The sequence below is a fragment of the Gambusia affinis genome, linkage group LG18 (assembly GCF_019740435.1).
Source record: "Gambusia affinis linkage group LG18, SWU_Gaff_1.0, whole genome shotgun sequence".
Classification (NCBI taxonomy): domain Eukaryota; kingdom Metazoa; phylum Chordata; class Actinopteri; order Cyprinodontiformes; family Poeciliidae; genus Gambusia; species Gambusia affinis.
This window is the reverse complement of record NC_057885.1, coordinates 7,148,802-7,159,959: the sequence shown is the minus strand read 5'-3', so window position 1 is coordinate 7,159,959 and position 11,158 is coordinate 7,148,802. Positions and strand designations below refer to the sequence as shown.

At 37.1% G+C, this 11,158-nt stretch overlaps 2 protein-coding genes across 2 annotated transcripts; both read left to right on the top strand.

Moving 5' to 3' along the window:
* The first annotated feature begins 641 nt into the window (after window positions 1–641).
* LOC122819866 (GTPase IMAP family member 7-like) lies at window positions 642–4,636 on the top strand. Its single transcript, XM_044096892.1, has 4 exons — window positions 642–874; window positions 1,213–1,334; window positions 2,724–2,805; window positions 3,174–4,636. The coding sequence occupies exons 1-4, from the start codon at window positions 697–699 to the stop codon at window positions 4,157–4,159; spliced, it is 1,368 nt and encodes a 455-aa protein (XP_043952827.1). The 5' UTR covers window positions 642–696; the 3' UTR covers window positions 4,160–4,636.
* A 1,135-nt stretch (window positions 4,637–5,771) lies between these two features.
* LOC122819883 (GTPase IMAP family member 7-like) lies at window positions 5,772–7,858 on the top strand. Its single transcript, XM_044096920.1, has 2 exons — window positions 5,772–5,975; window positions 6,785–7,858. Exons 1-2 carry the CDS (start codon window positions 5,969–5,971, stop codon window positions 7,750–7,752), a joined length of 975 nt encoding a protein of 324 aa, XP_043952855.1. The 5' UTR covers window positions 5,772–5,968; the 3' UTR covers window positions 7,753–7,858.
* Window positions 7,859–11,158: the final 3,300 nt, after the last annotated feature.

Sequence of the window (11,158 nt, the reverse complement as noted above, 5' to 3'; positions counted from 1 at the left end):
TTAAATCCAGCTGAAATGGTTGTTCCAGTGTCTACATTATTACTTCCTGGCACAAATGACAGTGTTGTTAATAATCACCTTAATTCAATTGATCCTACCTAACAAAATAAATGGTCACCACCCTTAAACAGAATGAAAAGGTGGAGCTCCTTTGTCAACACAAGTATTAAAGTGCTTTGGAAACAAATTCCCCACCCCTGGTCTTTTCTTTTTTGTGTGTGTGTGCTGTCATGAACCAAACTGCTGTTGAAATTGTATTTTTTTAAGATAGAAAATCTTAAAGCAAGACATTGTGTGTTGGAAAAAAACCGATACATGGCTTTGAAAATTACGTTCACAAATAGAGATGTGCAAAATCTGACTTTCATTTACTTTAGCCTCTTTCTTTATAACTTTATGCCACTAAAACCATACCAGTGCAACCAGTTGCCTTTAGGAGTCACCTATGAAATGCATGCAAAGTTAAATGGATTATCTTTCAATTTATTAATGTAAATGTTTATGAATACAGTACCTCAATACCACATTATATTCTTAAAGTATTCACAGGAACTGGCCTAACCAGAGGAAATTAAAAGTACAGTGTGTCGTCATGGAAGAACACAATGCACTGTTACAGCAGCAGTATAGGTGTAACTCAAGATTTCAACCCTGGAAGTCCTGCTCTACAAACTAGAGCACACCAGTCATAAGATAATGGAGGTCACTGGCCAGTATTGTGTTTATCTTATGTGCGACAGCGTTCTCGCAGATGAAACAAAGAAGAAGCTTCAAACTTATTTAAGCATTCGTCGGAAATCGGGTGGAGGAGAATGCGGACCACTGACAGCTGTCGCTGATAACTACTACTGTGTAGCTTTCAAAGAACAAAAAGGTATTGTAAAATATAGAAGATTATCATCACCTAATATACTCTTTATATTTGTAGAATGGCTTCAATGTCATTAGATTTTTTTTTATTCAGGAAATTACATGGATAACAATTTATGAGCAGAGATGATCTATTTATTCTCTTCGGTTTCCCTGTCAGGAGTTCTGAGGTTTGACCGCAAAATATGTTACTGTTCATATGTCTAACTGCACACACAATATCTGAGCAAATATATTGTGGTTTTATAAGAGACAATTTGAATTTTTTAACTTGTGTTTATATCTGCTCAATACAATTTTGTTTAATATTCTGAATAACTGCTGTGACACATTTTTTTGTAGACCAACAGGAAGTCCTAAGGAGGTGTAAGCACACGGTAGAGCTGTCAGACGGTCCTCTGGTGTTTACTGCCACAGACAGTCTACCGACTCCCAGCTCCTCTCAGAAATCACAGCCAGCAGAGGTCAGTGCAACTAATTTATGTCTTTAGACATATTTCTTTGTTTTTCATTTGTGGATGGTCAGGAAACAGAATCTTAAATGTGGAGTATTAAGCGCAATTTTGGCTGCCTTGTTATTTTGCATTTATTTGTTTACTTCCAAAAAAACGTTGCTTTTCTTTGTATATAAAGTGCAACCGAATGGCTTTCTAAAGCTCCTGAGTTCGTATGCCTATTGTTCTTCTTTGAGAATGTTTAGAAAATGTTCCGTTTAATTTGTCCATTCAATTTTTCTTCAACTAAATGAGATCTGCCCTATACTGTATCATGTTCTGTAGGGTCCCCGGCACCATGATGGAAGCTTGGAAGCCCCAGTTTTTGCTTGGTGTTTTTGGTTTGATGTGCAAAACTATTTCTACAATTTCTATTGCTACTTCAAACATTAAAATCATGTTGTCCACATCTTCTGCAGTAACCTCAGCTTCAAATTCTTTTTCTTCCGCAGTGGAGATTTGGGCAGTGATTACACAGGGACTCTATCACCCTGGAGAGTATTACTTGGTGTTTTCATGGAAAAAATGTGTACCTTCCTGTCTTTTAAAAGTCCACTGCAAGTCCTTGTTGTCTTCTGTACAATTATTTTAGTTATGTTTTGACTCTACTGTTACGAGTTGCACCTGGATGTGGTTGTTTTTTGTTGAAATGATGTTCTTTGTAGCTCCTGATTTTCACTCTGATGGTACTCCATAGACAATTCAATTTTGTTTGGTTTTTGTTTTGTTGTTTTTTTAGACAATCATATCACAATTCTTCATAGGACAGCACTTTTATTGAAGCCAGTTTAGTGTGATTTGCACTTAGGGGCAAGATTTTCTTTTTTAGTGAGATTTCTGCTTGGTTTTTTGGCCTTCAAAGCCTTTTTGAACTCCATTTCCTTGATGTTTTCATTATTACTCCCTTTCATCTTAATTTTTTTAATAAAATTTTTTTTTCTTTATTTTTATGTGGGGATTACTTGGGCAATTATTAATTTTAGTTAACCTCATTTCCAAAAACCAAACTAAACCTTTAAAAGGTAGTGCTACTCTTATGCTCGATTGATTAATTTTCTCTTTTTTCTTTTTTAAAAAAAAAACTCAAAAAGTCAAACAGTCTGACTTCTTTTAGGTTATACTTATACAGCTCACTGCCACCTCCCACCAACTGATGGAGAAAGGAAATGATACCCACTGTGCTTTTTGTCTTTATTTTGTCCATTTTGACCCAACACCTGAAACAAAAAATTCCATTATCTTTAGACCTTCACTTGCTCCAGAACAGTTGCTGACGCAGCGATACAACAGCTCAACCTATAACTTTGCATAATTACTAATATACTTATCTAAATATGGCTCTCTTTTTTTTTTTGACAGCAAAGTGCTACAATGAAAGATAGCGGTTTTATCCAGCACAACATTAAAAGTACCAGATCTCGTTCCAAGTCCCTCGCTAATGGTATGTTAATGTTACTTATCAAGCCTTCTTGATGAAAACATTGTGGATTTCCAAGTTGTGCACACATAGAAGCATGGTTTTTAAGACAGGAAGATGCAAGGTTGTAGTAAAAACTGAAGGAAAGTCTTAATTGGACATAGACTATTTGGAGGATGACAACATCTTTCCAACTGGATAAGGATTTACAATAAATCTGTGCCTTGTTTTGGATGGAGGATTGTTCTTCAGATGGAGGAACACATTTTTGTTTAATATAAAAAGTTTGGTAAAAGATGGTTAGCACTCACTGTCAGAACAGACCCTTGTTTGATATCTGCAAATATCAAACAGGGACATTTTCATTTGTCAAGCTTGTTGTTGTTTTTCAGATTTCACAAGAAGAATTGTGGTGTTGGGAAAGACTGGAGTGGGGAAGAGCAGCCTCGCCAACACCTTGTTGGGGGAGAATGTGTGTCAAACAGATGGCTCTGCGGTATCTAGAACAAGTCGATGTCAGGCGGAGTCAGGAACGGTCAATGGGAGAAGCATAAAACTCATCGACACTCCTGGCTTTTTTGACACAAAAAGGTCTGAGGAAGTGATGAAGGAGGAGATTGTGAAGTGTATTATTGAAAGTACTCCTGGTCCGCATGTTTTTATGATTGTACTTAGAGTGGGTAAATACACAAAGCAGGAGAAGGAGATCATTGATAAGATGACAGAGTATTTCTCAGAAGAAACTCTAAGGTTTGCCATAGTGCTTTTTACTTATGGTGACCAGCTGCCTGAAGGAACAACAATTGAGGAGTTTGTCAGTAAAAGTAAAGATTTAAATGAATTAGTCAAGAAGTGCGGCAGCCGCTGCAATGTCATTGATAATAAATACTGGAAACATGGCGAGGATGAATACAGGAGCAACAAGTTCCATGTAGAAAAGCTTCTCAACACCATAGACAAGACTATTGAGGAGAATGGTGGAAAGCACTACACTCACGAGATGCTGGAGGCCGTGAGCAGAGAGTTAGAAGAAGAGCAAAAGCGTTTAAAGCAAGAATCTCCCAATCTTTTACCAGCTGAAATCCAAGAAAAGGCTAAAGCTGTGGTGCAGGAGAAGTGGTCACATTATCTTTTGAGAGTCAGCAAAGAGGTGTTGCTAAAAACATTCCTAAGTGGTGGCAATAACCTAATGGGAGATGACCCAGTGTTCTTGGCGATTAAGGTAGGGGTAACAGGCGCCATAGCAGCAGCTGCAGCAAGACAAGCAGGATCAGCAGGAGGAGTGGGTGCATCTGTTAAGGAAGACGATTCAACTGAAGGAAGAGCTGTGGCAGAAGGAGCTGTTGTAGCAGGAGAAGAAAGTGCAGCAATAAAATAGAGAGAAACATCCTCTTCAATGGCTGCATGTGGCTAAAGGTTAACTGTCTACAAATAAATGTCTAATTCCAAGGAAACACATGAAAACTGAATAGAATTATGAATGACATGAATATGTATTCCTTCTATCCAACTTTAGTCTTTACTGAGTGCTATGATTAATGTGTGAACTGATTAAACCTGGTAAACATATTTTGAATCGTTTTCACATTGATCTGTTTATGTTTCTTTTTTCATATTAGGTTTTAGAAATGCCTACTGTACTTTTTTTAATCTCAGTATTTGGTAGAAAGTCAAAGTATGACTGTCACGTGACGATAACGTTTGTAAAAGTCCTGTCAACCTTTAATTGAGTTTTAAGAATCATATTATGTCGAAGCATTGTTTTTCTTTTCACAATAATAAAATTATGTGAGTAGGTAAGTCTTTTAATTCTCAAATCTCTGTTTATTCATTATGTAAATGATAACTAATAAAATTTCAATGCAGTTTGCAGTCGTTTCACTTCTTTTGCCTGGAAAGATACTAGAGACATTCGGAGGTGACTTTAACAATCCAGAAAAACACTCTAGAAAATGTCTCATTTTCTATATTTGAGTTAGTTTTCTTTTATACTTCTCAAACCCAATCGTATTTATGAAGAATTTTAAGAAAAACACATTGAACACAGAAATGTGGAGGCATTTTGCACCATCTGAAGACGGGCGTTGGTCACAAAGCCCAGTGGGGAAAAAGGCTTGGGAGGTAACCAAGCCTTTTTCAAATGGGTGAGTAGTTACAGGCTTTTGTTCATAACTGTACAAACAACTAAATATAGGTTTTGGCACACTGGCTTCATGAAATACATTTGGAATGTTTTAACTTGTAAATCTTGCTCCCGTTTTTGTCTTCTTGACAATACACAAAGCACCCTAATACACCTTGGCCTTGAACCTGCCGGTTACACTTGAAGTTGAAGCCTGAAAATCTTACAGAGGCTTAGTACATTGCTGATGGAAGGAGGCCATTTCTACTGGTCAATCAAGTTTATTTGTATAAGACATTTCAGCAACAAAGTCGTTCAAAGTGCTTAATGTCATAAAAACATGAATGAATCATAAAGATATCCTGCAATCAACGATTGTGAAAGCAGTTGGTCGTCATCAAGAAGCTAATTAACTGTTGAAACAGCTTTCTCAGTAATTTTGCTGATGATTGTAAGTTTGTAGATCGTCCTGTATTTCTACAGACCATTCATAGTCATAGTCAGGCTTACGGCAGACATGTTATGCTTTTAAATTCTTTAGTTTTAAATAAATAATTTTTAAATAATTTAGTTCTGGTTTATATACAGTGGAACTGCAATGCTTTGATATAAGTTCATTTTTATTGTAACTCTACAGACCTCTGTAACCTCACTTCTGGGGTGCTGTCTGAGAGGAACATGTTTGGATGCTGTTTCTTTAAATGCATGCGAGGCACTTTGAACCAACTGCGAGGCGTTTCGCTGGACTGCAGGAGAAATTTGAATCTCCTTGAAGAAACTAGTGCAGATACAGAGAGAACAACCAAACCTTAAACAATAAAACACAGAGATGAATGTTATTTTTCTTGTAAAACTAATATGCAAAAATATTTCCCTATGAAATCACACTGTTTTATCGCAGATGACACCTGTTTAGTCATTCATTCTGTTCACCATGAGGGAACAAGTCAGACAGGTCAGATGAGAGCAAAGTAGTCAAACTGAGGCAGGTCGGAGCTACACACCAAGAGAAAAGACCAAAGAAGGAGACATTTACTATTTCTCTGCTAAACTTTTTGTGACAAAATGGAAGGTAAGTTATTAATTTTCCCTTAAATACCTAGAATCTACCTGTTGTATGCAGCATTACAAAAATCAACGAGATGAAAATAGGCTTTAGCTGTTTCTGTCGTGAATCTGGATTGGTTAGGATTAAACATTACATATAGACACCTTCTAAAAGTGTCTATATGTAAAATACTATAAAAAGGTAAAGGTTATTATTTGTCTCACTGTGCTTTGCTCAAGCAGCAGGTTTTGCCCTGCCACACCTACACAACTTATCAGAAAAAAAACGTTATTAGTGAAATTAAGAGAAACTTTTTCTGAGTGTACCATTACAGGCTTAGATGTTTTTAATTAGTTTCTGTAATTTTTTCATTGACAACCTTCCCTTTAGTAGTGAAATGTTTTATCACTACGAGTTTGTTGGAAATGAAATAAATCTTCCAATCCAGCCAAATGTACACTGCATGTCGCAGAAATTAAAATGGAATATGACTTTGTGGTAAATCTTATTGCAATGTTGTTGGATATTGACAATAGTCAATAGTGACACAAATTAAAAGAAGTTGTTGCTTGGTTTGACGCTGCTGTGTCCAAATGGATAATGTAATTTTTTTGGATACACCTTTGTTCGGTTTGCTCCGTGTACCAAACCACAGGATCTGCAGCGACTCATTAGTCTACACTAGCCAAGGATTAAATAAAGTTTAAAATTTTGCATCAGAATTGGTTGTTGAATTGATACGACTTTAGAAAACAATTCAGATGTAGCTGTGTTTTTGAACATGAAGCGAAACAGTAGCACAGTTTTAATGAGTTGCTGTTCTTTCCCTTTAGCTCCAGCCGCATTCAGGATCATCCTTCTGGGGGAAAGTCGGAACGGGAAGAGCAGCCTGTGCAACACCATTTTCGGAGAAGCCATATTTGGCGTTAAAAATTTTAACGACATGAATTCCTTTGCTACCGAAGCAAAAACCAAACTCGTCAATGGAAGAAACTTTACTTTGATCGATACCCCTGGGCTGTTCGACTCAGGCAGGTCTCCGGAGGCCGTGAAACCCGAGTTACTGAGGTGCATCATAGAGTGCGCTCCAGGCCCTCACGTTTTTTTGATCGTTCTCAAAGTAGATAAGTACACCGAGCAGGAGGAAGACGTCATCGCTAAAATACGGAGGTACTTCTCTGATGACGCCCTGAAGTACGCAGTGGTGGTCTTCACCCACGGTGACCAGCTGCCTGAAGGGATGAAAATCAAACAGTATGCTGATCAAAGTGACAGTCTAAGGGAACTGGTGGAGAAGTGTGGCGGTCGCTGCCATATTTTTGATAACAGATACTGGCAGAACAACCAGAAAGATGACTATAGAAGCAACAAGTTCCAGCTGGTGGAGCTGCTCAACACCATAGACAAGATGTGGATGGAGAACAGAGGAGGACACTTCAGCAATAAAACACTCAATAACATTGAGAGAGAAATGCAAGAGGAGATAAAGCTTCTAAAACTGTCTACAGAGAACATGTCAGAGGATGAAATGAGGCAGCAGGTAAAAAGTATTGTCCTAAAAAGGCATTTGGAGGAAAACTTTTGGCTAAAAGTTTCAGTTGGTGCGGGTTTACTCGCATTTTTTATCATCTCCAGATTAAACCCAACGTCAAACATAACAGAGGAATCAGTTGTGGAAGCAGCTCAAACCGTTTTACATCAGAGAGCTGAGCAGGCAATACCAAACGCATTTGAAGCTATCTGTGACTATCTTAATGCATTATTTGAAAGAACGTACAATCCTTTCTGTCCGTTTGACTAGTCATCAAGTGTTTTAGATTCTTTTTGCCATTAGGATTATGTGACTATGTACTTGTACATATGTGTCTTTGCATTTTTCTCCCAAAATAAAACACCTTGACTATCCTGTGTGTCATGGCTGCTCTTGTGTCAAAAGGAATGTCAAGGTAGTTTCTGTGGAGGAGGTTCTTAACGCACTAAAAGGAAAAAGTACCAGCGGAGAAGTTTCTAGTTTCAGAAAAGGGGCTTAACTTAACTTATGAAAATAACTGACTTCAAACAAATTCCTAATATAAATGTACAACAATACACATGAACAGAATATGACCAAACTTATGATTATAAATAACATTCAAGATAAATTAACTTCAAAATTGAAAACCCAAGCACCCATAGAATGTGACAAGCAGGAAGATTTGTCCATAAACGTGTAATTTTCATGACTGGGTGACAGATCCTTGACGATTTATAATATAATAATACTTTTTTGTATTATAAGAGATCTGAGAGAATCTCACTTTAAAAGTTCCAAAAATGAAACTAAATAAATCAAGTTTCACCTTCGGTGAATTTGGCAACTGAAGGTGTGGACGCAACCATCTAAAAACCTTTAGCTTGGATATTTGCTAGCATAAGTATCCATGATGTCATACAGATTAAATTAACTTTTAAAAGATACAAAAACATACCCTCCTGTTTCCACACTGAACAACACCCTGACGTTGCAGATAGAAGTAATTTTCACGTCTAAGTCCTGCATTGGCAGAACATTCATTGGTAGCAACAACAGCCTTACCACTTGAAGTTTTTCACATTACTATCACGTAACAGTTAAAAGTGTTGATTTATTTATTTTTCGTGGATTTTGTGAAGGAACATCAGAATGTTACATTTATCTGACGATGAGACGGAAAATTATTCAAGACTTTCAAAAGATGTCCAAATAGGAGTCCTTTCCAAACATTTTTGTGCTTCTCTGAATGAGCAGCATATGAAAGAAATCATTATTTTTGCTAACAAGTATAACATATATTCCTGTTGATTACTGAAAGATTTCACAAACTGTTGATTAGACAAACGAGTTCTGATCAGAGTGTGTTTATCTGTTGACGATCCCCTTGAATTACCTCTAATTCACTCACAAAGTTATGAAACACTTTAGAAAACATTTTAATTCAAATTGTGAGCTTCCTCCAGCTTTATATTTGGGCACACCTTCATTTTAATTGGGTTGTTATTCCAGTAATTATTTCATGTAAGTGTGTAATTCAAGCAGCATAGCAACCATATTGACAACAAAACCGATTAATCTTTTTAAAATGTCCGATTTATTTCCAGTTGTTCTACCTTACCCAACAATAACAGTATGAAGGGGCGGAGCAAATAATCCAAAAATAATAGTCTATTGTTACAGTTCCTTGAAGTGTTCATACTGGTTGTGTCTTTTTTTTTTTTCTCAGTATTCGATCTTGCAAACTACACTGTATCTTATTGGGACTTTGTTTAAAAAAGCAACCCAAAGTATCACAAGAAACACAAATCAACTCAGTATTTGTATTCAACCCCCCTTTACTCTGATTTCCATGAATAAAATAAAACCTAGCATGAATTGCCTTCTTAATTTACCTATTTGGAAAATAAATATCACCTTTAATCATAAATAAATCTATTCCCCCTAAAAAACTGGCAGCCCTGCTAAAAACTGATAGTCTGGGGAAGGAGAACAGTATTTAAAAAAGACACACTAAATGACCTTGGTAACTCAGAAGCTCCAAAGACTTACTGCATTGGTGGGCAGCTATTTACATTGCGTGCCAGAAATCCAAAACCCATTGTTGAAAGTAGGCCAAGAGCATGAAAGTGTGCATGTGTTCGGTGACAAGGTGCAGCCATGGTGGTCGAATATGTAAAACAAAGAGAGAAATGTAGAGGTGAGAAACTTCTTTAGATCTCACACTGTTAGATTCAAATGTGAGTCGAAGGATTATCACCATTAACTCATTTAATTATGAATTAAATGTTTTAATGGCTCAAAGATGTTCTGCTTTCAGCCATGTTTGTCTAGATAGGCAGCAGCAGCAAAGGAGCACATGTCGAAAAAGCAAACCCAATAAAAAAGAAATAGCAGTTGCAAACTTGCAAAGAAAACCATTAGCATAGCCAAGAGAAATGGTTTCAAGAATTCATTTGGATTCGCTACAGAGTTTTTGTATTCAAAAGCCAATGAGCAACATTTTCTTTACAGCCCAGAGGCCCACAGACTCATGTTGTATCACCTATTTATTCTCCTCTCTGGGAACATCAACATGCTTTGCAGCATTGAAGGAACGACACCTATGAAATATGCAGACGACGAGGTGCTGGCAACTCATTTGATTGACTGCATTGTGGTTAAAAACATGGTCCAGCCTATTGCAGAAGACTCTTTAGAACTAAATGTCGCCAAAAATAAAAACATTGTGCTATACAGCATCTTCTTGACCCACTGGTTTTCAAGGCCAGGCAGTGGAGCAAGTTGAGCTGAGGAAACTAAATGCTTTCAATGCATATTTAAAAAAAGCCCAAACAATAATAATTATTAAGGGCGAGGCCAATGACTCGCCCTTAATAACAACTACTGTGACAGTTTCATTGGAGTGAAGCAATGAAACACAAAGTGAAACTCTCCCACATCATTAACTAATCCAGCAAAGTAATTGTTTCAGTACAAAGATCTCCCTCTGAGTTGTATGATGGCTCAGTGTTTAGGAAAGCTAATCACGTCAAAGAGGTACAATCACTTTCAATTTGCCATTTCATTTTCAGCTTCTTGAGGGCAGCACAGTGGTAGCACTGATGCCAGGGCCGTGCAGAGGCCTTTGGAGGGACAGGGGCTCAAAGTTAAAAACGGGGCCCATTGAACAAGATCTTAAAACAGCGTACAACAATATAACAACCCATATTGATCAATATTTTAATTGGATCCTACTATATCATTGCCATCATGCAGGGACATGCAAATCAAATTTAGTCTATATTTTCCCCAACAGGTAAAAAGTTTTTGTTTCTGCTGCTGACAGTCCTGGAGGTCTGAGTTGATCTGAGACTGTAGCTGTTAAACAGACCAGAGGAGAAAAGGTCAAAGGTTATGAAGTTATGAAATATGAACATTTGCTGCCATTTTACTAATTAAGTCCTAATAATATCAGTTTAACCTCTAGAACAACTTGGCTGCAGACGGATTTATAGATCTAAAAAGCTCAAAGTGGTTAAATCTACATAATGTTTTGATGTTAATATTTCTGAGATCTAAAATTATAAGAGAGGAAAATCAAGATAAAGAAAACTCAGTAGCAGTAGCTGTTAGGGGCCATTCAGGGGCCTCCAGACATTCAGGGTCCCTAGAAATGGTTTAATTGTATCACAGACCATATATCTAAACCTGTAGC

What these genes read in the sequence shown, in the direction of transcription:
- LOC122819866 (XM_044096892.1), top strand. Translation starts at nt 697, where the DNA reads ATGGAGGTCACTGGCCAGTATTGTGTTTATCTTATGTGCGACAGCGTT. An exon ending in AGCTTTCAAAGAACAAAAAG is followed by an intron (nt 875 to 1,212) that starts GTATTGTAAAAT and finishes ATTTTTTTGTAG; the next exon opens with ACCAACAGGAAGTCCTAAGG. An exon ending in AGAAATCACAGCCAGCAGAG is followed by an intron (nt 1,335 to 2,723) that starts GTCAGTGCAACT and finishes TTTTTTTGACAG; the next exon opens with CAAAGTGCTACAATGAAAGA.